The 26143-nt window shown below is 41.1% G+C and overlaps 5 protein-coding genes and 1 long non-coding RNA gene across 7 annotated transcripts; 3 read left to right on the top strand and 3 right to left on the bottom strand.

Moving 5' to 3' along the window:
• Nucleotides 1–209: 209 nt before the first annotated feature.
• LOC129760720 (conserved oligomeric Golgi complex subunit 5) lies at nt 210–2847 on the bottom strand. The gene is made up of 4 exons (XM_055758378.1): nt 2709–2847; nt 1998–2651; nt 1222–1917; nt 210–1158 (listed from the first exon to the last, which is right to left on the bottom strand). Exons 1-4 carry the CDS (start codon nt 2752–2754, stop codon nt 266–268), a joined length of 2289 nt encoding a protein of 762 aa, XP_055614353.1. The 5' UTR covers nt 2755–2847; the 3' UTR covers nt 210–265.
• A 283-nt stretch (nt 2848–3130) lies between these two features.
• LOC129760717 (uncharacterized) lies at nt 3131–4377 on the top strand. The gene is made up of 4 exons (XR_008740377.1): nt 3131–3256; nt 3419–3825; nt 3894–4002; nt 4118–4377. It is a non-coding gene; the product is annotated as an uncharacterized LOC129760717 (long non-coding RNA).
• Nucleotides 4378–5507: 1130 nt separating this feature from the next.
• LOC129760723 (39S ribosomal protein L42, mitochondrial) lies at nt 5508–6131 on the top strand. The gene has a single exon (XM_055758381.1). The coding sequence runs from the start codon at nt 5685–5687 to the stop codon at nt 6072–6074; it is 390 nt and encodes a 129-aa protein (XP_055614356.1). The 5' UTR covers nt 5508–5684; the 3' UTR covers nt 6075–6131.
• On the bottom strand, nt 5933–7598 carry LOC129760722 (cyclin-dependent kinase 10). The gene is made up of 3 exons (XM_055758380.1): nt 7338–7598; nt 7195–7267; nt 5933–7133 (listed from the first exon to the last, which is right to left on the bottom strand). Exons 1-3 carry the CDS (start codon nt 7461–7463, stop codon nt 6133–6135), a joined length of 1200 nt encoding a protein of 399 aa, XP_055614355.1. The 5' UTR covers nt 7464–7598; the 3' UTR covers nt 5933–6132.
• On the top strand, nt 7564–10004 carry LOC129760721 (unconventional prefoldin RPB5 interactor-like protein). Its single transcript, XM_055758379.1, has 3 exons — nt 7564–8198; nt 8424–9782; nt 9844–10004. Exons 1-3 carry the CDS (start codon nt 8160–8162, stop codon nt 9940–9942), a joined length of 1497 nt encoding a protein of 498 aa, XP_055614354.1. The 5' UTR covers nt 7564–8159; the 3' UTR covers nt 9943–10004.
• Nucleotides 10005–10567: 563 nt separating this feature from the next.
• LOC129760718 (phosphatidate phosphatase LPIN3) lies at nt 10568–26049 on the bottom strand. Of its 2 annotated transcripts, XR_008740378.1 has the most exons (7): nt 25921–26049; nt 13592–16031; nt 13384–13522; nt 13084–13296; nt 12915–13018; nt 12056–12600; nt 11589–11729 (listed from the first exon to the last, which is right to left on the bottom strand). XR_008740378.1 is itself a non-coding variant. In XM_055758377.1 (6 exons), the coding sequence occupies exons 2-6, from the start codon at nt 15946–15948 to the stop codon at nt 11462–11464; spliced, it is 3081 nt and encodes a 1026-aa protein (XP_055614352.1). In that variant the 5' UTR covers nt 15949–16031; nt 25921–26049; the 3' UTR covers nt 10568–11461. The 2 variants fall into 2 exon arrangements, 1 of the variants encoding a protein (XP_055614352.1); XM_055758377.1 differs by lacking the exon at nt 12056–12600 and having other exon boundaries at nt 10568–11729.
• Nucleotides 26050–26143: the final 94 nt, after the last annotated feature.

Genomic DNA, 26143 nt, shown 5'->3' on the forward strand with positions numbered 1-26143 from the left:
TTTTCACATTTTTTATGGCATTTAAAAAAAAAAACAAAAAATATATCCTTGTACGCAACGTATAGCTTCTTAATCTTCAGCCTTTTTAGGCAATAAGTGACATTTTTTAGCTTTCAGTAGATGATCTATATTCTTTTTTCCGAAGAATGTTTTTTCGATTTTTGTGGTCTTAGACTTTGGTTAACGTAAACAAACAAAAACACTAATACTGTTTAGTATACTTGATTAAATTTATTTCGCTGTGTTAAAAATAAAATAAATAACGCTATGCTTTGTTAATGTCAATCAATTTCAATGATTCTTCAAGATAGTTTGATATAATTGGATACACAACATCGTAGCGGGTAACATTTTTTTGTCGACAGACCGTGCGGTACTTTTGCAGAGCTCCTGTAACGAGTTCTAATCGATCCCGTTCCGCAGTATGCGACTCAAGCCATTGGATAAGTTTTTCTTGTGACCATCCGATTGTATCATGTGGACTTACCAATTCGGGTCCCGCGAAACTAAACAACATAAACAAAACTATGTGTGGCGGTACAACGCCTCCTTCTCCGGATGTTTGTCGTACAAGTTCGTCAGAGGTAACAATAAGTAGTGAAGAAATTGCCCTCAATAAGCGAAAACTTTTGCCAACTGTTGAAAGGTCTGGAATGATTGGTTTCAGAGCCACTTCCAAATGTTGGCAGTCGGATTTCAATCTTTGTCGACCAGTGTTGGAAACGGGTCGAACTATTGTAACATTTTGAACAAACAGCTCTATGCATCGAGCTGCTAAATTTTGACTGGATTCTTCGATGATCGATTTGTCTGCAAACGGTGTAATATGGGAGCTCCAAGAGCGAGCCAGAAAGTCCTGTAGCTCTTTCATGTAGAACGATGGTCCTGTAGTTGAAATTGTAGACGAATTCAAACCTGGTTCACGGTGCATGCTTAGAAGGATTATATTGACTGCAGAATGAATCGAAGAAACCAGTTGCTGCATAATTGCTAGCGTTATAGTTCGGCCATCCATAAGACTTTCTCTGAGTTTCTGAGCAGATTGAGAAGTTGAAAATTTTGGACCCAAGTTCTGGAGCAAACGATTAATGGCTTCATGATGGTAGCGAATGATGTTTGCCAAAGTAATATTCTGCGACTGCGAAGCATTTGGGTTATCTGAGAAAGACATTTTGAAATATTTGCAGATTTATTCATATTTAAATAACAAAACAAGCTTACCAAGTACTTGTTGAGTATCGCCACCTAATTTAACATTTCGTTCAATACGATTCCAAAGATCCTTATTGGAAACACAAATGACGTCGACAACTTGGTTCGTAAGCCGTTCATCTACGATTGCCGAGTTAAGTTCAGCCGATGCTACACGAACAATTGAATCAATGATGTCCTGGTTGGGAAAGTCGATATTCACCAATACAGTTTTCAAATTGTTAGCACATTTTTCTAGATAACCGGCTTCAAGAGTTTGAAACACCTTTTCGTCAAAGAGAAATCCATTTTCCGTTTTACTTTCCAATCCACGGGCCAGTGACAACAATTTTGGAAGTCCCTGCTGCAGTGCCTGTTGAACATGCGGTTGAGCATTTCTAAATGAATCGGTCAACTGTTTTTCCACTTGCTTCCAGAAAAGTTTGTTTATAGAGTTAGCTGTTTTGCTGCTGGGCTCATCGTTCAACGCTATTCTTGACAAACAACATTGCAAAAAAGTAATCTGTTGACAGTGACTAAAAAGATCTTCCACGAAAAACCATTCCATCGACTGCCATAGTTTAATTCGGAATGTTGTGGAGCTAGTTAATGTTGGAGCCTTACCAGGACCTTTAATTTGGGTTTTATCGGAACGATCCTTACTCAAAGAATCTGATTTGCGTGAACCCCCGGAATCTGCAGCTGTGAAACATTCTTTAAGAGAATCTGAAAAGTTGAACATATTTTCAACATCAACAATCGTTTTCGTGCCATTCGAAAAAAAAATTTTTTTTATATTGACTAACCTTTAATATATCGTTCGTATGTTTCTAAAATATTTTCCAAGCATTTTGGTAAAATATTCAAATTAAGAAAAATTCTCAAGCAATCCGTAGTTTCTGTTTCCTTTTCTTTTTGAATATTTTTAAAAAGATCTCGATTGGCAATCTGTATGAGCCGAGCTTTAGTTGATTTAACGGTTGCAATCTCTTCTTTGAGACACTCAATTCGGACCAAATTGGCATCTTCCATTAGCGATTCCAATTCGTATATGATAGCCGCTTGATCCGGAAGTTCGCTAGCCCTATCCAATCCTTTGAATATCTGTAGAAACCTAGCGCTTTGCCTCAGCAAATGAGAAGCTTCATGCAAACGGCCCAGAATTTTGGTTTGCAATTCAAGCTGTTCGTACGGAACGCCCACTTGTTTCTTCAATCTTTCGGCGCTGCTTTGAAGGGATTCAATGTGACCGGAAATAGATCCGATTGCAGCGTTTAGCCGTCCGGCATGATTGGCTTGCGATAGGAGCGCACCGTACTGTCCACGTACTTGACTTTGAAGATGGGTGGAAATTTGTTCCAAGCCTGCAGAAAGTCTTGAAATTTGGTCCGTGATAGTCATAGTAGTTAGCAGCTTCTGCTGCGCATCCTGTTGGTTTTCCAGAAATATCTTGAAAAAATCTGATAGAGAATTTTATTAAAACACTTATTATTTATATCAAAATTATCATAATTTACCGTCCTTTTCAATGGCATCGCATACATCACTGGAGGTTCCGTCCATTGCTAAAACTTTATGATGGTTGACTTGAAACACGATAACTGTGGACGTGGAAAATCCGGATAATCAAAACAAGTGACTCCCTTGAATCGTGGAGTTCAAAACAAGAAGACAGATAGATATTTTTCTCTCTTTCTACTCAACATGCACGGAAAAATTGAGTTACATATAAAATGTGTTGCAATAACACATTCATTAGAACTAATCGATTGTTGCTCAAAATATGTATTTTCCCAATTCAATTTTGGGTAGTTTTGGGTTGCAGAAATACATTTGTAAACTAAAACTTGATTATTCAGCTCTGCATAAAAAGCTTGTTGTTGTTGGAATTGTGCTGGAAGGGGATGTCCAAGCGAATTTTAAAAACTTTTTGATGGTGGTTTGAAATGATAACAATTGAAATAGGAATTGTTGTGACTAGATCGAGTAAATAATAAAAATAGGCTCCAATTAAGTTGTCCGTTTGCTGGACAATCGAATTAAGATCGTTTTTCATCGGAAATTGGTAAGTAAATTGAAAAAAATCTGTTGTTTTCGGCCGTCTGGAATTAAGGATCCTTGTTTCGATTTTCTTTTTCTACATCGCACAACGCGGTTGGACATTTGCGGAAATGGATGAAACTATTGGATATTGTGCAACCTGGTGGAGGACAACGGATGGAATTAGCCTGGCTGCTTCGGTCCTGACTTGTGGGTCACCGTCGAGGGGGGGTGATACCTTTACGTGCCGTTGCTGCTCTGCTGCCGTGGATGATGGATGACGGCCACGAAATGCTGCGCAAAAGTGTCACACCAGCTCAAGTTATATACCACTACAGCATGTAAGCACAGTGGAATTGCCAGCACCCACAGATATGAGAGGTAATGTGACCGTTTCCGGGCAGCAATCAGAATCCGGAAGATAAATGAGAAAGATGCAGAATTCGTCGACAAACATTCTTTGCATAGAATTTCGAAGAACAAAAAAAAAACGGTTTTATGTATTTTAGCCAGCAGAATGATAACCACTTAAATATTTTCTTAATTATCCGGAAGGCAGCTGACTGGAGGTTCATGGCGCTATGATTGGTTCAGGTTTGTTATATTTTTTTATGTTTTACATTAAATATTATTCATCAGCTTGTGTCTGTTTCGATTTGAAGATTGGTTCCTGTTCCGAGATGCTGCCGGAGGAAAGCTGCAGAAAGTGCATTTTTAAAGCACCATACATTGAGCACTTTAGGCATCGAGCCTCTTCAAATACGCAAAAAGGTGAGTTTAGACAATAAACCAATTTCATGTGATCAGACGAAAACAATTTTCTTAATAAGCAAAAAAACATTTATACTATACTCTTCCTTAAATCACAATCTCATTCAATCTACAGGTAAAATGCATTCACAGTAGGTGTTTTGTGAAAATAATCGACCGAAACCACTCATCCAAAATCTATTGGGTCCAGGACTACGTCGAGATGGCGTTCAATCTCATCGAGTACGTCGGCAAAATGGAAATAGTTGGGCTGTTGTATGCCTTGAAAGCAGAGTTTATTTTATCGGGCCAGTTGAGGGAGAGTTTCCTAAATTTTAAAAATCAACTGCTGTTTATTTTTTTTCGATGCCAGAGAAACCTAGTTTTATTTCGAAGTACACACTCCGTACATCAGGTTGTAGACATAATGTTTCCTGTTCTCGTTCTTAATACCAAACTATTGTGAGGAACAATATAATTATTTTTATTTCCTGAAAAAAAAAGAATGTCAAATATGATCATTTGACCATGGTGCCCTTGAACATTTTTTATATGCTTGCTTAATTTGTTACTCTACATAAACCTTGATTGCGAATCCTTAAAATTAATCTGTGAATCGCAATTCAGATTCTGAATTTCAAATGTTATATAAATATTGATGTATCAATTTTGTAATCTGAATTAGACCCTGCTTTGAGAGTAAATTTGGACTCTGAATTATTTTTGAATCACTTTTGAAAAACAAGTTTACTAATTTAATTCTTATAATAAGCTACATGCATTATAATATTGGCTTCAATAATTCTTAACATCAAGTGCATCAAAAGTTTCATTCAACAAAGCAGATTATTTATAATTTCAAAAGATTAAATTCAATCTCTTTTCAGATACTGATACGTTTCCTAGTTCAATCTATGCTGGACCGCACGGATCCGTTCTGGATGTTGAGAGCATTCGAGATTTAAACACTGATTAACTGAAACACTGATGACAAGTCCCCCAATCAGGGGTGCCAGGTGGTTTCATCAAAAATCAGGACAACGCGAAGTTAAAAATCAGGATTTTTCAGGACACCTCTTGATTCATAAAATAATAAAGATTTCTGCTTAGATTGCATAAATAAAGGCGCAATGCAGGTGCTGTAAACGCCTTGATTTAAGCAACATCAGTACGCAGCGTGTTGGCTGGCCGGTAGTTCATATCGCAAAACATCATATGAATATCATCTGAACCGAAAATTACCATGTGTTAAATGAGTTTAACTATTTTCTAATCTATTTATTCGATTTTCTCATAGTTTAACTACAAATTCGATCAAATTTAAGAAGTTTTTATGAAAATCAGGACAAATCAGGACATTTTAAGGATAAATTTAAAAAATCAGGACAATTCGAGAGTTTTTGAAAAATCAGGACGGTCTCTCGAAAATCAGGACAAATCCTGATAAATCAGGACACCTGGCACCTCTGCCCCCAATAAACCGGATGAATAGTTCATTCTCCATCAATTAATCAAGCTTTGATTCTAGAAAGTTGCAGTGATAGTGGTGAACTTGGTGAACACGAAGAGAAGCGATGCCAGTTTTTTTGTTTGCGTATTTTTCTAAAAAATAGTGGGTAGAACGGGTAAAATTAGTCAATAATAAGAACTTTCTCTCAACAGTGTATTACCGGATCTCTCAGAAATTGTCAATATTTTGCACCATGCAGTCCTGTGTGAAAATTTTTCGTCGCTGGAATCACTTTAAAACCCTTAAAAAGTTTGAAAATGTCCAGGTAGCACAGGGGAATCCACAAAGTTTAGTGCAGCAGATAAGCCCGGCTGTCGGTGGTAAGGTTTTTGTTGCTTGGCATCCAGAACCAGAGTTCCCGTACGAGTTTTCCAAACCGATCGAAATACCTCGTCCCGAATCCAGCTCTTCAATGGTTCGAGATGAACTTATCGTCCAAGGCGCTTGCAGCTTGAAGCTAAAGAATCCCGAGTTTGTTCGCCAGGAACTGTCCCGTGTTACGTTCACTACTAAACATCGTTGGTTCGATCGTGCACGAGATAAGAAAGCCAAGAAAACATCAATGGATCGGGAATATTTGTAGGGAGTTTTCGATTGTTTGTAAATTTAGATTCGAATAAAAATTATAAAACTTGTAGAATTTATTCTGTTTTACGTTTCTTCACAAGCGATCCCAGAAGATCCGAAATGGTAGGCATTGTGCTGGGATCAATAGTGGGTTTAATTATAGAAGTTGTAGGTTCGTCTTCTTTTGCGACATTTTTCAAGTCACGATGATGCGGAAAAGTGGGCATGAGTTTTGGATCGCATGGAAGTGGGGCTTCCTTGAAATAACTGCTCTGTAGGCATTCTTCGGCAGTAGCTCTTTTGCTGGGATCATACATAAAGAGGAAATTTAACAAACGCAAACCGGCGGAAGATAACCAAGCGAATTTCGGTTTCAAATTGTTGTACGGTTGAGATTTTAATGTGAAATTCTGAACCGCCGGTAGTGACGGAAAATCAGGCCAGATTGTCTCCGAAGGTGTTCCCAGCAAATCAATAATAAGCTCTATTTGGGAAATTTCACTAACTCCCGGCATCAGAGGTTTGTGGGCTAATAATTCTCCAAGTATACATCCGGTGGCCCACATATCGACCGCAGTTGTTTGCTCCTTGCAACCAAACAGCAGTTCTGGAGAACGATACCAAAGCGTTACTAGTCCTGGAGTCATCGGCCTATCCGAATCGCTGGTATATCTGGCCAAGCCAAAGTCAGCAATTTTCAAACATCCTTTGTCAGTAAGCAATAAGTTGGACACTTTCAAATCTCGATGAATGATGTAGTTGCCATGTAGATATTTGAGACCCTTCAAAAGTTGAATGACAATGCACTTAACCTGTGACTCTGTAAATGGTGAATCCATATTGTCCAGAAGAGAGGCCAAGTCTTGTTCACAGAACTCCATCACTAGGAAAATACTTTCAAGGCTGTTCCCGACTACAACTTCCTTCAATCTAACTACGTTTTCATGGTTGCAATTCTTGAGTATTTGTATTTCCCGCAAGCCGCTAATCGGTAAACCATCCTTGAATATATCCTGATCAATTCGTACTTTTTTAAGCGCAACATATTCATTGGTTTTCGTATCCTTTGCACGAACTGAAATAAAAAAAAAATGGCTTAGGAAAACCATACCGAATCCATATCTCCTCAATCGTACAAACTATTCCGTATGTTCCTTCGCCTACCCGATTGCATTTTTGGAACGCGGAAACGTACCGGCACCGGCCAAACTAATGATGGAGGGAAAAAAATACTATTCATGTTGATGATCAGAAAAACGAAAAAAAATTAGGTACTCACAACATCGCTTGCTGGAATATCGATAAACTTTTTGGTACGGAATGACATGAGCGAACCCTTTCGAATTAATGGTCCATTCGGGTCACTTCCGGATACCATCACTGCTGATTTACGCTCATCGTCCATTGTATCCTTACAATTATGTTTCACTTTTTTAACGGTTTGAATCAGGGTAGAATTTTTCAATCAAAATTTTACCAGGTTTTCGTGCTTGCGGATGTAGAAATTTAATTTGCCGATTTTGCCAGCCTGGCAGAGGTGCCAGGTATCCTGATTTTCTAGGATGTGATCTTGATTTTCGAGATACCGTTCTTATTTTTGAATTCTTCTGATTTTAGTATATGATACTGCCTCATGCGGGTTGTCAAGATTTTGAAAAAATTCTCTTTCACACTATTCCTGATTTTGAAATTTCACAACATTTCAAACGGGTAGTGACGAAATCGATGCATAGAAAACATTCGGGACAATAACAGTGACGTTAAAGAACAAACCACACTACATCCACCTACAACTAAAAAAGCTGACAATTTAAAAAAAACGAATTTGAAAAATGGGAAACACCTGCTCAAAAATCAGTATAATCAGAAATTCAATTATATAGGACTAAAAATCAGAACTACTGGCGCCTCTGGCTTCAGTCTCTCTCTGATGGTTAGAAAACTTCTTTCTACTGAGTTATATTTTTTCTCAGTGAACTTGGTTAACTTGCCCGCGAGCACGCGCCGGTTGTTGACGAAATGTGCGAAACAAGTTTGTAAAATTTTTCGTTTTTGAATTCGGTGTTAAAAAAAAAACATTTTCGTTATTTCCTCATCTACAATGGACGGATTTAGTTTGTACAATAAAGCCTACAGTGAGGTAAGCGGAGCACAACCGTAAATAAATCTATTTGTCTGGTCAAATTTAATTTTCAATAAGATAACTGTTCTGAACTCACGTTATTACCCGGTAATACATACTCCCTTACAAATCCATTAAAAATCCCTCCAACAATACCCAAATAACCGTCCAAAATATTTATTTGTAATAATGTAACTCAGCATAATATCTAATATATTATCTAATCGAAGATCTTATCAACAGGCTTTAGAAACCAATAAGCAAGAATCCGAGCGTTGGACAAATTACCGCAAGGAACATGCAGATTTGAGGACAAACCTTGAAATGTACCAACAGCTAACCAAAGTGGACGTTCTAATCCCACTTGGTTCGAAAGCCTTCATTCCCGGACAACTATATCATACGGGAGAGTTGTTTGCTAGTCACGGGTGCGGGTATTTTTCGCACTGTTCAGTGAAACAAGCTAACCAAATCATCGAGCATCGAATACGAAAAGCCGACGAGATGATCTGTAAATTCCAACAGGAAAAAGATCTTTTTGCCAATAAACTGGAACTTCCATTCCATGAAGAAGCTTTCGGAGGTCAGGAAATTATCGAAGAATATAACGAAGAACATGAAAAGCTATGGCAAGAGCAGCATCGTAAAAACGTCCGAGAAGAAAAAATGAGAGAGGCAAAGGAACGCGCCAATGGTAAAACCGATAATCAAGATATCGTAGACCGGTTGGAAGAACTGGAACTACTTGAAGAATTGGAAAATGAAATGAACAATATCGATGTTCCAATAGAAAACGACGATCAGTTGCGTCAATTAATGAGCGGACAAATCAAAACAAATCATAAAAAAAGAAATGCACATATTCCGAGGAATTCTCACAACACGAGTGAAGTTGTAGAATCAAAATCTGAAGAACTAAAGTTGAAGAAAAATGAAAATGAGGAAGAATGTGATGAAGAACAATATGAGGTCGAAATCACAGATGACGATGATAATGAAGATAGTGGTTCTAATTCTTCCCAAGAAGATGTGTCGGCAGAGTTTCTCAAACTTTTGCAAGATACTAAAACCTTCAACAAAGCTGAGAAAACCCGTGCATTCGAAGAAAAACTACGAGACATCCGAAAGCGGCTCGACCAACCCAATATTACGATTAATGAGAAGGTCGATTTGTGTGATTTAAAATACGACATAGAAGAGGCGTTGGATTTCCTAAGTCCAAATTGGGAGGATGAATCAGCACAATATGAAGCCCCCGCGAAAGTAAAGAAAAGCAAATCCATAACATTTGCAGAAAGTGATTCAGTTAAAATCATAGATAGCAATGAAGCGGTTTATAGGAGGGCAGAAGATCCTTCTTCAAAAACATTAAAATTAAAAATTGAACACTCTTCTGGAGCAGAACCAATTCCAATAAGCAAGGGTGATGAAATAAGCAGTCCTGTAGATATTTATCGTTTGTTCGCCGTAGAATCGAACGATTCTGGCACTGACAAAAAATCTATTTTGAAAAATCGCGAAAAAGTTCTTGCTGAAACACATTTTGATACCCTTCCAATGCTGAACAGTTCGAGGCGTAAACGAGAAAGTTTGCCAGTGAACGTAAGATAAAATTTGATTTGAAGAAAAAAATTTTATACATAATAAGATTATTTTTAAGCAGATCATTGGTGATGTTGTAGAACGTGACACGAATGTTTCTAACGAGGAAAAGTTCAACAGTGCGAAAAAAGTAAGCCGCTTTAAGCAGCAGAGGAGTTAACCAGGTAAGTAAGAGCTTTATTTAAATTGAAAAGTTATAAACACACTTTCAATAATCGTTAATGAACGGAATTTTTTAATTGTTTCTTAATCCGAACGATTCCTTCCTAAGCCTGATGATTTAAAATAATTTTAATAATATTAGAGAATTATGACATCTTATCCGCAAAAGAAGATTGCATACTGCAAACACACTCTAAACATGATTTGGGAAAGAGAATGTGGAGAAGCATTTCATCTTATTAGGCCTATCGAATTGCTTTTTAACTTTAAACTTCCTGTATTAAAAAAGCTAAAAGAAATCTATATGAAGTTAATATTGCTTAACACACAATTTAAACCCGGACACGCCTGTGTGAACCAAAGGACTGAAGCAACTGTCAAATCACATACAAACCGACCGTACTGACTTTTTGGAACCAGAACGTCAGTTCCCCTTTGATTTCAATGGAATTTTGGAACCAAAACGTCAGTGCGGTACTGAAATGTCAGTTCGGAAATTTTCTTCTCTTCCAGCCCCTTGGTGTGAACCCATATCGTTTTTGTATTTTTTCTTCGACATCGACTTTTTACATCAACAAACAAAAGGTTATTTTCTTTCAAAAAAAAAAACTAACAATTGCGTATTTTGAAGCACATCAATTTAGCGTTTATTCAACGATCTCGCCTTAAGCGATGCCATATTTATTATCAGTACTGTGTCTTAATCATTTAGAACGTTGCACCTCATATTTTGCGTTGCGTGTTCCAATATATAATTCTGCCTGTTCATACTGCAACATATGAACATAACAAAAGCACACATGAAGAGATCGATTGAATCGTCCGTAAGCAAAGTGGTCTAACGTTTTTTTTAAACCGCGGTATAAAATCAATATGAGATCTGCATCTTATCTATTGAACTTTTATTCAAACAATACAGCCTTAGAAAGCATGTGAAAAAGCTGACTTTCTAATGTAACAAAAAAAGAAATCTAGACCACCTGCCTGGAGGGATTCAACTATTCTCAATTCACTTTTTCAAATCAGACGGTAAATAATGCAACTTTTGTCTTACAGTATTTTGCTACTAAAGTATATGAAGAACTAAACTTAAAATAGAAACAATTATTATCACATGCTCATAGCTTTTTCTTCTATCCACTGGACATCGTTTCCAGATTACCTTTTTTTCTTCTCGATATATCAAGTTTCTCTTGCAATTTTTTTTTTTTCAAAATTTAGAAATAAACCCATTTAAATCGATTTCAACGACCAACACTCTAACTAATGGAACAAAATCTATTTGTCAATAGTTCACTTATTTGCCTTTAAATAAAGAGCTCGGACAAAGAACTGCTCAACACATAACTGACATTTTTATGATACAAAGCATTTCATATTTAATGTTTTTTTTTCGCTGAGCACTGTCTAAGTAGTTATTTTTCATGAAAATTTCTACATACGTACTGATGTAAATTCAAGCTTAGAAAGCGAGAAGCTATAGTAGTTTTTTTTCCATGAACCTTCGATAAGGAAGTTTAATTCTCGGGAATTGTTGGCAACGGCTGCGGCACTTGTTGGGTATTGGTCGGGCTGACCTTACCAGTAGGTTGCACAACTATTGTACCACTTACAGGGGTACTGCTTCCGCTACCCGGCTGAGAGCTGTTGGATGAATCGAGATTTATATCAATATCCGGCACTGGATCTCGCCAATAGTTGAAACTAGTAAACTCGATGTCTTCCTCTTCGAGGTGTTTGATGGGTGGAAATAATTGGTCCACTATGTACGCCATGTTGGCATAGCTAGAAGATAGACGAAAAAGCATAGTTTATTAGTCTGTTATGTTATACAAAATTCAAAGGTATTGTTAAGTCAAAAGCCAACTACAGTAGTATACATTCGTGAAACAAGACATTCCGTTCCTGTGAATGAATTTTACCCTATTCCAGTCTACCAATGTTTTGTATGGGTTTTAAGTACTATGCTCGGATGATTCTGAAAACAAGCACCAATAATGTATGAATGCTATCTAGATAATGGAGATCCGTTATTTGTCGCTCTTAAATGTTTAACATGTAACCAAATGTTAGGGAGCGATATAAAAAATGACCAAATGCACATTGCTTACCCTACAAGGTTGTTGTCATAAGCGGAACTAAATACTGATCCGCCATTTAAATAAATAAATTATACAAATATTTGGCACAAGGGAATAACAAATAAATGTGGTCTGACAACTTAGATCCGATTTATAGTGCAATTATTGTTTTGTTACTGTAAATCATTAAAATTTGCACTTTATTTGTCATGTTTTTCGTTGTACATCAGTCAGATTGCATTGTTACTGCAAGTGAATGTGGTAGTCCAGATTTTTTTCAGTACTCGATATCACATCTGAACTGCAATTCAACATGATCGCATTCCTCACATGGAGTTTTGGAACTGCGCTTGGTTTTCGATTTTGCGCTTTTGCGGTGCCATGATTTTCTCGGTTCTACCTTGCTATCACCATCTTCAAAACAACTGTCTGCATCTTCACTGTCAACGAACTGACTGTCTGCTTCTTGTTCATCTTCGTCGTCATCTTCGTAGTCTAAGTTATCAGACAGAGATGAAGATTCGCGAATAATTGGCGGAAAAATATCATTCACTACCAATGTTTGACCAGTGTAGCTTTAGTTATTTTGGTTGAATAGTGCGTATATTTTACAGTTGTGATACCCGATGGTTTTTAAATAAAAGGTAAAGAGGTAAGAAATAAAAAAAGAAACATAAATTTTCAACGATCGCAGAAATTAAAACTAATTAACTTAAAATAACCAGATAAAGGTATTAGTTGTCGAATTCATGGTGTTAATAATCCAAATGCACTGATTTTTGAATCCTCCTGTATTTTAAACCCCTTTCCAATTTTTCAGTTTGATTGGAAAATATTTTTATATTTTTAATTACAGTGTTAACTTAAAAGGTCAATTTTAAATACTTACGTAGATTGGAATGTTTGGGTTAACTCATGCTTCAGCTCGCCTTTTGTGTTTATGGTGAAAATGCGGGAAATCGGGATACCAACAGCGCGATACGCCCAAACATCCTAATAAAAAAAGAAACATTTTCAGGTTCTAAACTCGTTTAAACTTGATTTAAAAATAAACTAACATTGATACGGTTTCCATAACCGGCATAAAATGGATTCTTGTCCGGGAACAATGCCTGGATGTCACTAAGACAAGCAATTTTAAATTGCTCAGGTTTTTTCTCGATAACTTCGCGATGGAAAGCCGACATTAAAGAGGTGGGATTTAATAATAATGGACCTTCTGGCAGTTTAACATCACCTTGACGTATCGATTGTAGATAATCTCGAGTAGTCTGTGTCAAAGTAAGAAAAATACAATTATTATAACATCTACTGATTTAAAGTGGAATAAAACGTTAGTTTGCAAAGTTTTTGCTCACCTTTGCCTGACCAATGGCACGTGCCGAAAGATAAAGTAACTTGTACCCATTTTCTTCAATTTTCGAGAACAATTGAGCCACACCGATCTGCTCCCAAGTCTTACCAACCATTGGTAAAATATGACCAAGTACATCCGATCTAAAAAAATGTAGGGAAATATTCATTAACGATCACATCTCATACAACAAGCCACTTTCGATATCTTACTTTGTAATAGTCCCATCGATATCGGAAATAACAACTTTGTCGTTATATTTCCACTTGAACAAGTAGCATTTGCAACGACTGGTGCCCTGATAAGCTGTAGTTACGCTGAACACAATTTCATTGAGTCCGTTGTTCAGATTGAGGCTCTCAATTTGTTCAGTTGATAGGCGAAGCGTCTTGCGATACTTTTCAACCATACTATTGGACTTATTGAGCCCACTTTCATTGGTATAGCTATGGTCACATGGAAGCAGCTGGGAATCATCTGAGCTTAATGACCCGTTATACCCATCTTCCTTCTGTTTTTCAGTGTTTTCGGTTGAATGAGCAAAAGAATCGTCAGGAGTATTCGAACGTGACGTTTGAGTAGCTACGGCAGCTTTCTTTGAGTCATCCGGTTCTGTGTCGTCCTCCGTTTTCATAGTGGATTTGTCGTTCGAACGACGCCAGGACCACCAGCGAACCCCACGTGCCGATTCTTGAGTAGGTTGTTCTTTTTGTTGTTTGTTCAATTGGGCTTCAGTGTTTCTCGAATCATCTATTGAATTTTGCGTTGGTGAACTTTTATTCTGTGCATCATTCGTTGGCAACGTCTTCTGGAATGCTAACATTGTCATAACTTGTAAACATGCTGAAGACCATGGATAAAATTTGTCGTTAATTCGAACAACCAAATCAGGCGATGTGAACAGTGCGGGATTGTTACAAACGTCGATGTACTCGAGTCGATGCTTATCAAATTCTTCTTTAGATGGTGTTCCATTTTCCAATCCGCCACATAACGAGAGAGCAATGAAATCCAGTGATAGCTTATCGATTTTATTGTTATCATCGAAATCTGAATCGAGACTTTTGATACCTTCCAGTGATGTTGGACTTTGAGGCAAAGAAGTTCCGTTCCCGCTCTCCCTATCTTCGTCATTTTGAGCTTGCTGAGTTTTGGACGATGATGGAGGAAAATACAAAGCAGCTACTTCAGGGTCAAGTGATTCATCTAGATCATCGAGGTAAAGCCCATCCGGAACATTTTTGCGCATTTTTTTGTTATTGTATTTCATGAAACTCATCAAACCGCTTAACATGGAATTTCGTTGAGCTTGCTTACCTTGTGTAGTGTTAAGATCTTCTGATTCCTCTGGTTTTGTAGGAAGTTCTCCCCATTTCCAGGAAGCAGTCATTGTGCTGTTTGCTTCTATTGTTTCTCTTTGTGAAATTTCGAATTCGGTGTCACTTTGAATCGGTGTTGAAGGGCGTGATTGCCGAGGACTTGTTGCAGTAGTTATTTCAGTGTCGCTGAAAAAATGAATGTCAAGCTCATGGATACGGTTAGGCGCTTCTAAAGCTAGTTCTTTAGTTTCTGCTTTGACTGCAACGATTTCCTGTTCAGGTTCTTTAGGCGATCCACTAGTCGAGGATGCAGTTATTTGAGAAGCTGTCATACTTTCTGTATCGACTCCTTCGTTCTGATCGGAGTGGATCGAACCTCCTGAACTACTTGTAGAATTTTTGCGTTGAGCATTTTTCTTCTTCATAATAGATTTCTTCCTTCGCTTTTTCTTAGACTTTGAATCACTGTTGGTCTTATCATCAGCTATCGAAAGCTGTTGTTCTTCGATTGCTGTTGTTTCCAGTGCCTCTGGCTTAACAATTCCTACCGCAGGCTCAATCGGTTTAAAATGAGTATCTTGATCGGTTTGTGCTATTCCTGTTGTACTGTTCGCCCATCCGGGCTCATCTGTATTTACATTTTCAATTCCCTCCATTTGGAATATCTGCTCCTGTTCCACTTCAGCCCATTCTTGACGTAGTTTCTGTGTTGTAAATTCTTTTTTCGACAGTGTCAAATCTGGCCTCCCAGTAGCATTATCGGTATGCCTTCTATGGCTGTAATCGGACTTTTGATTCTCAAATTTGCCTTTTTCTGAATCAGCATTGTCTTGCGAAATATCAATCGAATTTCGTCGAGGTCTTGGCATTGGTTCTTCCTCGACCTTACTTACATTGACAATGGAATTTTCGAAATTAGCACTGAAAGAACTGTTTGGTATGGGAGATGTTGCCATATGAGCCGGAACTTCTCCATCTTCCTCGAAGCATTCTTCGACGAAAAATGCTTCGCCTGATTCTCCTAACTTCATGTGAATATCAACCGGTTCACCATTGATTTCAATGTCTACAATCTTCTCCCGACTTCGTAGCACTCCAAGTTTACCAAAACGAACGTGAAATGGAGAACACATATAGGTTCCATCTGGCTGTTCTACTATGATCACGTCGATCGCCCCAGTCAATGTGGCGCCGTTGATTTCACTGTAGAATTCTTTGAAATTACTAAACACCCTTACAATACTGTTCATTTTGGCTGGTTTATTTTCGAACCACAGCTATATTACTAATATACGGTTTGTTCTTTATGTCTTAATGAATTTGCACCTCCGATCTGCAAAAGAAAATAAAATAAAAATTTGTTATATCAGTGCTGGTATTTTGTTCTTTTCACGCTCGAAACCACACTCAGCGTTACCACATATACAGATTTTTCTGTAAGTATACAGATTTTATGGAAATTTTCAAACACAGAATCTGTATATACAGATTACAGATAATTGGAAATTTATACAGATTCCATACAGATTTTCAGAAATTCAGAGATTTTCCAAGATATTTTTTATTTATACTTCGAGTCAATCAATAATCATCTACTTTGATGACTCAATCATCCATCAATTATCACGCTTGCAAATATGGATAAACTTCCAGATTAGAGTTGGGAACGGTTACAATGCAATACATTAAGCGAAGGGTTGAAGAAAGTTTTAAAACCTGTGATTAAGAATCATGTACCAAAATTGGTCATTGCGTTATACGAAATGTAACTTTTAAAGGATAAATACCATCGACACAATGTTCAAATCCCAACTGGTTGTTAAGCCCCAGAAGGACACTGATCGTTATATTTAACGGAATATATCGACCTTAAACTTTGCGTGACCTTATTTTTTACACATGGCGGACATGTATTTTGTCCGTTACAATTAATCGAACAAAGTTAAACCAAAAACGGTTCGCGTATTCAAAATGTCAGGTTTAACACTGGTTTGACATGTTGCACAAATAGTAGCCCGCAGTAATGAGCAGCGTAGTCCAAATGAGTGCGCTACGCATTATAAAACGCTCACCGCAGTTTAGCGTGAGTATCCGGAATGAAAATTTTTGATACTGATTTCAATACAGATTTTTGAGATTATTTACAGATTAAAAAGATTTTTTGGCTCGAAAACACAGATTTAAATGTGGCAACGCTGACCACACTGTTGAGGATTCAGTGGGGTAGCTTACCGGGTTCTGTTGAATCGGAGGGTTTACTATCCGTTGCTCGCCAACGGGACAAAAAGGTAGCACCACAGAATAGGAAACGATCAAATTCTTCTACCGCTGCTGGTGGGTCGTTTTGTTTGCTGCTGTTTCGATGCTGCTAACACGTCGGGGGTCTTCTTCTCGTTGTACCAAAAAACTGTCCACAATGCATTCACAGCACTATTTCCGCAGTTGTGGATTTCGGATTTGCTTGGAAACACCAATTGACGACCGATTTACCAAATAAAAACACCACTTTATTCTACTATTCGACCGACGGAACAATCAACACGGAGACGCAAGAACATCCTGGATTGGTGTGCAGAATCTGGAGTTGCGTGGCATTTCATACCACCTCGTTCGCCCCATTTCGGAGGTCTATGGGAAGCAGCAGTGAAATCAGCGAAGCACCATCTACTGAGGGAAATCGGCCACTCCAACATTTCGTACGAGGACATGACGACGTTACTAGCCGAGGTGGAGATGTGTTTGAACTCCAGACCCTTGATCCCGATGCCAACCGAATCCGACGAATTGGAAGCCCTGACACCTGGACATTTCCTTGTCGGTGAAAGCCTGCGATCTCCACCCGAAGAAGACGTGACAACTGTTCCGGACAATCAACTGTCGCATTGGAAGCTCACGCAGAAACGGTTCCAACGAATCTGGCGTAGATGGTACCCAGAATATCTGCAGCAGCTTCAAGCCCGAGCCACCAAGCACCGTAGAACATCAACTGTAATCCAGCCCAACCAAATGGTGATCATCCAAGACGATCTACTTCCGCCAGCCCAATGGCCACTAGGGATCATCACAGCCGTTCATCCTGGGAAAGACGGCATCGTACGAGTGGTCACCTTACGCACTGCGAAGCGAGATGTCGTTTCCAGGTGTGTCAACAAACTTGCCCTGTTACCCGTACCAGAACAACCCGAAACCAATCCAGCTGATGAGCAGCCCGTTGGAGAACCGGTCACCGCAGTTCCTGAAACTAATCATGAGTAGAGCTGCACTCTAAGACAGCTCCTGTACATAATTTCATGGATCAGAACCATTTGTCGTCGTCCTCGCCTGTACACTGCGGACCTCCTAGAACCAGTAGTCGCCGATTGCAGCCTGAATGAGTAGAGCTACACTCTAAGTTAGCTCCTGTACGACAATTTTGAAAATCAGGTGATTGCGATTCCAATACCCCCTTATTTGTTTGTTGGGCTACTGGGTTCCTTCTTGCTCCGCAGAATCAACGCTCCGAGTGTGGTCGCACTTCATCGTTTCCGGCTTCGTGTGGTGGACAACCCCTCCCATCAAATAGTCCTAGCACCGGCTGATTGAACGCAGTAGTCGGTGGTCGCAGCTTTAATGAGTAGAGCTACACTCTAAGTTAGCTCCTGTATGACAACCATAAGCACCAGGTGATTGCGGTTCCAATCCTTTATTTGTATGTTTGTTGGTCTACTGGGATCCTCTTTGTTCCACAGAAAACAAAGCTCCAGATGGTGTCCGTACCGCCCAGTTCCAATCGCTCCTCCTGCTTCCCCTGGTGCCATGATGCGTCCTGTTGGTCCACGTAGTCGAAGACGAAGGAAACCGATGAAGGCTCCCTAATGACACCGAAGCGAGTGTTGAAATGTCCGTGCCATTTCAAGGTGGCCGGAATGTTTGTGACCAAATCTATTGTATATAATGTGTGTTAAATAAAAAAAATAAAAAAAAAAAAAAAAAATCAGTCAAAATAAATTCTCGTGGCGGCAACATCTAGTCCGTACTTTTGCTTGTTCGTTTTTGTCGGTCGAGTTTAACTCAATAAAGTATTGTTTCATTTGTGCACCGGTACAAGTCGTTTCCCGTTTCTTAATTACATCCGAAATCGATAGCGGTGGAATTATTCTGTGTGTTGAATGTGGATTGAATTGTGCGTGAAACTATTTTGGTGCAACCAAATAATACTCCCGACTGTAGCCTCGGAGAAACGGCTAATAAACCCCAGCCAATTAGCACTATACAATCCCCGTCGTGTGGTGCTATCTCTTCCGTCCCGTTGGCAGAGCAACGGAAAGTAAAGCCTCCGATCTTTGAACCTGGTAAGCTACCCCCTGAATCCTCAACATTGGTCCTTCGAGCCGGATCGGAGGAATTCCCCAAACGGAAGGTAGCGGTGAGTACACCATTTTCTTTACTCGACGCGCTGGCTGCATCAAATTGAGCCATTTTGATTGCTTCTTTTATTGCTGCGCATTGTTCGAGCAACCAAAAAAGCGCACAAAAAAAAGTGAAGCCAAGCCAACAACACAAAGCCGACCACAGCTGTTAATTTCGATCGGCTGCTATGCTGATGCTGTACACCGGTCAGCAAAAATTGGAAAGACAAAATTGATTAATTTTGGCAATTAAGTTTTGGACTTAGAATTTTCTGGCGAATTCAGTCCTTTTGCACCTGAGGCTTATATTGGCTATATTGGATAAAATAAAATTATATGCGATTGGGTGTGAGTGGGTGGCAGTCTTCGCGAAAGAATTGTGTGTCGCGTCGGGAAGGATTTTTTCGTCGATTTGAACACACAATTCTCGGTTCCGTCTCGAATCAAAGATTGATACACCGCGACGGGAAGGATAAAATCGTACGATTTGTATCATTCTTCGTCGTGTAGAAGTGTAGATCCGCGACGGGAAGGATTTAATCGTACGATTGGTTTACACTTCCGCCGTCGTGTTAAAAACCAGTACACCGGTTCGGGAAGGATTTCGTTTTCGTTTTTTGTGCTGTGTTTTCGTTATCGTACAGTGGTGGTAGCAAGTGTCAGTGTATTTCAAAATGCCGAAAACCAAGTCAGACGAAAGAGTGGAGGATGCCATCATTCGTCGCAAGGCTATTTTGACAAACCTGTCGGATGTTGAAAGGTTTACGAGAGAGTTCAACGTAGATCGTGATGCTGGGCGCCTTCAAGTTCGACAAGATCTAGTTGATCGGATCTACGACCAATTTCAAAAGGCGCAAACCGTCATCGAGAAGTGGGATGGGCCAGACCGGCTTGAAATGCGTTTGGCTGAAAGATCGACCATCGAGGAAAGGTTTTGTGAGGTGAAAGCATTCCTGTTGAACAACATCCCAGAAAGGTTGAGTAGTTCCACATCAGCAGAGCCGACCGCACCAGCCAGCACAGCTATGTTTCACCTACGTCTGCCCAAAATAGATCTACCGAGGTTCGATGGTGATTTTTCGCGATGGTTGTCGTTCCGAGACACGTTCAAGTCCATGGTGCACTCGAATCCAGATGTTCCAGCGGTTGCAAAGCTGCAGTACCTGCTACAAAGTTTAGAAGGCGATGCCAAGAAACCTTTCGAGTCCGTGAACGTAGAGACTGACAACTATATCATAACTTGGGATGCGTTGATGAAGCGGTATGATAACCAGCGGTACCTGAAACGACAGCTCTTCAGGGCAATGTACGACCTCCAACCTTTGAGAAAAGAATCTGCGAAGGATCTCCATGCATTGACGGATGACTTTGATCGCCATGTGAAGGCCATGGCTAAACTGGGTGAGCCGGTAGGTTACTGGGATACACCGCTAGTGAATCTTCTGTGCTACAAGCTGGATCCAACGACTCTGCGAGCCTGGGAGGAGAAAACGAGCGACCTTAGAGAAATCACTTACCAAGAGTTGACCGATTTCTTGTATTCTCGAGCGATGATGCTGAAGACGATCGTTTCAGAAGAGCAGCGCAACCTACAAGCGATTCCAGCGAGGATGACGGGATCCCAACCGAAGAAGGCGTTCCGATTAGTAGCCAATCCTGTTGCGTCTGATCCAAAACCCGATTTACCAGTGTGCGTAGTATGTTCGGAACGACACCATCTATTTCGCTGTAGGCAATTCGCAAGTTTTTCTCCCTACAACCGACGGCAAGTTGTCACATCCCATCGTTTGTGTTGGAATTGTTTCAATTCCGGCCATTTATCACGATCCTGTTCCTCCAGACACACTTGTCGTTTCTGCAATGGAAAGCATCACTCTCTCCTCCACGATGCAATCAAGACCACCTTTTTCAATTCGGTTCCGAAACCAACTTCGCTTTCGTCGAATCCACCACTCCCAGCTCCACAACGCAGCACCGCTCCTCCAGATTCAGATCCGCAACCATCTACTTCGAGCCAACAAGTTTGTATGACTGTTCAGGCAACGAACAGTACAGTTTTGCTAGAAACGGTGATGCTTTTGGTGGTTGACAGTACAGGGAAGGAAATTCCGGCGCGCGCGCTGCTTGATTCCGCTAGCATGTGCAGCTTCATGACGAAGAAGTTGGCCAACACTCTCGATCTCCGCCGTTCTACCGTTGACATTGCCGTTTCAGGGATTGGTGAATCATCCAAGCAGATCAAGCGCCAGTTAACAGCGAAGATTCGCTCAACCGTAACAAAGTACGCCACGAAGCTAGATTTCCTTATCCTCAAAAGGCCAACAGTTTGCCTACCGACAGTGAGAATTGATGTTGCTGCTTGGAAAATTCCCGACGTTGACCTGGCTGATCCACATTTTTTCATTCCTGCGGACATTGACCTCATCGTTGGCGGAGAAGTGTACCATGAACTTCACGGCGGCAGCAAGATTTCCCTCGGCAATGAGATGCCGACTTTAGTGGAGACTGTTTTTGGATGGGCTGTATCCGGATCGGTTCCGATAAATTCCTCCGTAACACCCCGGTTATGCCATCTTACGACCATCGATCGAGACCTAGAACAATCCATCGAAAGGTTCTGGGAACTCGAATCTCTGTTGCCGTCCCAAGCTCTATCAGCTGAAGAAATGAAGTGTGAAGAAGTGTTCAGTGCTACCACCACTCGCGATTCGTCCGGTCGTTTCGTAGTTAGATTGCCACTCACTAGTGATCCCCTGGTACGTGTTGGTGAATCAAGATCCATCGCCGAGCGCCGCTTCGGAAGTCTAGAGAGGAGACTTAAGCGAGATCCTGCCACTCGAGAAGCCTACGTTTGTTTCATGGCCGACTACGAACGTTTGGGCCACATGATCAAGTTGACTGATCCAGTAGACGACTCTGTCCCCCACTGCTATCTACCACATCATCCAGTCTTCAAGGAGTCAAGCACAAGCACCAAGCTCCGTGTTGTTTTTGACGCTTCGTGTAAGACATCAACCGGTTACTCCAACGATATGCAGTTGGTGGGACCTACTATCCAGGACGATCTACTGTCGATCATTATGCGCTTCCGAACCCACCAAATCGCACTCGTAGCCGACATTGAGAAGATGTACCGCCAAAGTCCCGAAGAGCCTCTCGCAATGTTTGAGCTGCAGACTGTTACGTACGGTTTCGCTTCAGCACCATTTTTGGCCAATCGCACGTTACAACGCCTCGTTGAGGATGGAGTCAGTCGTTTCCCTGTTTCCGCCCCAGTTTTGAAGAATGACTTCTACGTTGACGACTGTTTAACTGGTGCCGAAGATGTCGAATCCGCCGTTCAACTCCGCCGAGAAGCATCCGCTCTAGCTGCTTCTATCGGTCTTCCACTCGAGAAATGGGCATCCAATGTTCCTGAAGCGCTTCGAGCGTCGTACCAAGCTGATTGGAAGGATGTTAATGCCACTACTTACCAATTGCATTTCTTCTCGAACGCGTCGGAGAAGGCTTACGGTAGTTGCTGCTACATTCGGTCCGAATGTTATGGAGTCATTCTTGTCATATTGCTGACATCAAAGTCGAAGGTCGCAGCGCTGAAAAGCCACAACAGTATTGCCTGTTTGGAACTTTGTGGAGCAGTTCTATCTGTCAGCGTATCCGAGACGGTCAACCGTGCTCTCGAGTTGTCAGTCATCCAGACGAGTTCAACGAATCGTATCTTCCGAATGTCCTCCAGTGACCAGAAACTAAGGCGCTCCATCGCTCACTGCCTGCGATACCTCCGCTTGTTGAAAGCCGCTGCACGGAAGTCTGAAAGGGATCCATTCCGAGCGCTAACCACCGCCGATCTGACAGAGTTGGCTCTGTGTCGTCTTGCCCGGAAACAGAGTTTTCTTGAGGAGTTAGCCACCCTTCGCTCTGTTGTGTTGAAGTACATCCGCACAAAACTGGATTCGGGTGGAGTCATTCGGATAAGAGAAGTTCTGGCCAATGCAACCGTTCCGGAAGCTACGAAACATCAAACTGTTCTGCTCGCGAAACACCCATTTTCAAAACTGTTGGCGAAGTTTTGTCATGGGAATTTACTTCACGCCGGCCCACAACTAATGCTCGCCACGATCCGTCAAAAATATTGGATCATTGGTGGACGCAATCTAGTGCGCCGCACATTCCATGAGTGCCACAAATGTTTCCGATGCAGACCAAAGATGATCCAGCAAAGCATCGCAGATTTGCCTACGTCTCGTGTTGCGCCCCGAAGACCGTTTGCCGTTTCTGGTGTAGACTATTGCGGACCAGTTTACATCAAGTCTCTCGTCCGAAACCGAGGCCCAACGAAAGCATACGTTTGCATCTTCGTTTGCTTTACCACACGTGCCGTTCACATCGAGTTGGTGTCTGATCTCTCCACGCCGGCCTTCATCGCTGCTCTTCGCCGATTTTCTGCCCGCCGAAACTTTCCCCACGAGATCCACAGCGACAATGGCACTGCGTTCCGAGGTGCAAATAACGAGTTGCATAGAATCTACCAGATGCTGAAAACCGAACACGGAGGACGCAAGAACATCCTGGATTGGTGTGCAGAATCTGGAGTTGCGTGGCATTTCATACCACCTCGTTCGCCCCATTTCGGAGGTCTATGGGAAGCAGCAGTGAAATCAGCGAAGCACCATCTACTGAGGGAAATCGGCCACTCCAACATTTCGTACGAGGACATGACGACGTTACTAGCCGAGGTGGAGATGTGTTTGAACTCCAGACCCTTGATCCCGATGCCAACCGAATCCGACGAATTGGAAGCCCTGACACCTGGACATTTCCTTGTCGGTGAAAGCCTGCGATCTCCACCCGAAGAAGACGTGACAACTGTTCCGGACAATCAACTGTCGCATTGGAAGCTCACGCAGAAACGGTTCCAACGAATCTGGCGTAGATGGTACCCAGAATATCTGCAGCAGCTTCAAGCCCGAGCCACCAAGCACCGTAGAACATCAACTGTAATCCAGCCCAACCAAATGGTGATCATCCAAGACGATCTACTTCCGCCAGCCCAATGGCCACTAGGGATCATCACAGCCGTTCATCCTGGGAAAGACGGCATCGTACGAGTGGTCACCTTACGCACTGCGAAGCGAGATGTCGTTTCCAGGTGTGTCAACAAACTTGCCCTGTTACCCGTACCAGAACAACCCGAAACCAATCCAGCTGATGAGCAGCCCGTTGGAGAACCGGTCACCGCAGTTCCTGAAACTAATCATGAGTAGAGCTGCACTCTAAGACAGCTCCTGTACATAATTTCATGGATCAGAACCATTTGTCGTCGTCCTCGCCTGTACACTGCGGACCTCCTAGAACCAGTAGTCGCCGATTGCAGCCTGAATGAGTAGAGCTACACTCTAAGTTAGCTCCTGTACGACAATTTTGAAAATCAGGTGATTGCGATTCCAATACCCCCTTATTTGTTTGTTGGGCTACTGGGTTCCTTCTTGCTCCGCAGAATCAACGCTCCGAGTGTGGTCGCACTTCATCGTTTCCGGCTTCGTGTGGTGGACAACCCCTCCCATCAAATAGTCCTAGCACCGGCTGATTGAACGCAGTAGTCGGTGGTCGCAGCTTTAATGAGTAGAGCTACACTCTAAGTTAGCTCCTGTATGACAACCATAAGCACCAGGTGATTGCGGTTCCAATCCTTTATTTGTATGTTTGTTGGTCTACTGGGATCCTCTTTGTTCCACAGAAAACAAAGCTCCAGATGGTGTCCGTACCGCCCAGTTCCAATCGCTCCTCCTGCTTCCCCTGGTGCCATGATGCGTCCTGTTGGTCCACGTAGTCGAAGACGAAGGAAACCGATGAAGGCTCCCTAATGACACCGAAGCGAGTGTTGAAATGTCCGTGCCATTTCAAGGTGGCCGGAATGTTTGTGACCAAATCTATTGTATATAATGTGTGTTAAATAAAAAAAATAAAAAAAAAAAAAAAAAATCAGTCAAAATAAATTCTCGTGGCGGCAACATCTAGTCCGTACTTTTGCTTGTTCGTTTTTGTCGGTCGAGTTTAACTCAATAAAGTATTGTTTCATTTGTGCACCGGTACAAGTCGTTTCCCGTTTCTTAATTACATCCGAAATCGATAGCGGTGGAATTATTCTGTGTGTTGAATGTGGATTGAATTGTGCGTGAAACTATTTTGGTGCAACCAAATAATACTCCCGACTGTAGCCTCGGAGAAACGGCTAATAAACCCCAGCCAATTAGCACTATACAATCCCCGTCGTGTGGTGCTATCTCTTCCGTCCCGTTGGCAGAGCAACGGAAAGTAAAGCCTCCGATCTTTGAACCTGGTAAGCTACCCCCTGAATCCTCAACACACACTATATTTAGTGGGATCGAATATCAATCGCAAATGGTGAAAATCAATAAATTCAACTTTTCGATAAGATTATGATTTGATTTAAGGATTTTCACGTTGATAAACACGATTTCCAATGCGACTTAAATCTCTTAGATAACACAGCATGTACTGGCATCAAACGGTAGTCGACAAAGTGTAGCACCTCCAGCTCATGTCACGAGGCACGCGTATAACACATGCCGTCAGACCAAAACAATTACGAATCCATCGTTTCTTCCTGCTTCGTCCGGGGCAAACATCACAGTGGAGCACTTTTTCGAACAAACAAACAAGTCCACGACGTAGCCGGTGAACAGTACTTTCGCTGACTGTATAAATGAAAATGTGACCTTCGTTTGTGTCCTCGTTGAGCGGTGTGATGAGCGTCTGCTCTTTTTTTTTGTACAATTTATTTTTAATTTCGCTATCGAGAAAATACTATACCTTTTTAGCTTATGAAGTTACTATAGGTATTTACTGAGTTAATCTTCTTTTTAATATCAGCTATTGAGAGCTACTGGCTCTAACTATATTCGACGTGTTGATCGCCAAACGCTCACCGGTAGACTGGACGAGCTCAAGTCTCTGAGTTGCCCCTCTCGGCTACTTAGCCTACAGTTTTGTAGATCCTCTCATTGGCTCCTCAATGGATGGTGGTATGAATTAT

The sequence above is a fragment of the Uranotaenia lowii genome, unplaced genomic scaffold, assembly GCF_029784155.1.
Source record: "Uranotaenia lowii strain MFRU-FL unplaced genomic scaffold, ASM2978415v1 HiC_scaffold_74, whole genome shotgun sequence".
In the NCBI taxonomy this organism is placed as follows: Eukaryota; Metazoa; Arthropoda; class Insecta; order Diptera; family Culicidae; genus Uranotaenia; species Uranotaenia lowii.

Coding starts and splice junctions, on each gene's coding strand:
- LOC129760722 (XM_055758380.1), bottom strand. CDS start 7,463: ATGGACGATGAGCGTAAATCAGCAGTGATGGTATCCGGAAGTGACCCG. Junction 7,268..7,337: donor ATATTCCAGCAAGCGATGTT/GTGAGTACCTAA, acceptor CTCCATCATTAG/TTTGGCCGGTGCCGGTACGT. Junction 7,134..7,194: donor AGGAACATACGGAATAGTTT/GTACGATTGAGG, acceptor TTTTTATTTCAG/TTCGTGCAAAGGATACGAAA.
- LOC129760723 (XM_055758381.1), top strand. CDS start 5,685: ATGCAGTCCTGTGTGAAAATTTTTCGTCGCTGGAATCACTTTAAAACC.
- LOC129760721 (XM_055758379.1), top strand. CDS start 8,160: ATGGACGGATTTAGTTTGTACAATAAAGCCTACAGTGAG. Junction 8,199..8,423: donor ACAATAAAGCCTACAGTGAG/GTAAGCGGAGCA, acceptor TCTTATCAACAG/GCTTTAGAAACCAATAAGCA. Junction 9,783..9,843: donor GAGAAAGTTTGCCAGTGAAC/GTAAGATAAAAT, acceptor ATTTTTAAGCAG/ATCATTGGTGATGTTGTAGA.
- LOC129760720 (XM_055758378.1), bottom strand. CDS start 2,754: ATGGACGGAACCTCCAGTGATGTATGCGATGCCATTGAAAAGGACG. Junction 2,652..2,708: donor CGATGCCATTGAAAAGGACG/GTAAATTATGAT, acceptor ATTCTCTATCAG/ATTTTTTCAAGATATTTCTG. Junction 1,159..1,221: donor CGATACTCAACAAGTACTTG/GTAAGCTTGTTT, acceptor TGTCTTTCTCAG/ATAACCCAAATGCTTCGCAG.
- LOC129760718 (XM_055758377.1), bottom strand. CDS start 15,948: ATGAACAGTATTGTAAGGGTGTTTAGTAATTTCAAAGAATTCTACAGT. Junction 13,523..13,591: donor ATCGATGGGACTATTACAAA/GTAAGATATCGA, acceptor ACATTTTTTTAG/ATCGGATGTACTTGGTCATA. Junction 13,019..13,083: donor GTTATGGAAACCGTATCAAT/GTTAGTTTATTT, acceptor TTTTTTTATTAG/GATGTTTGGGCGTATCGCGC.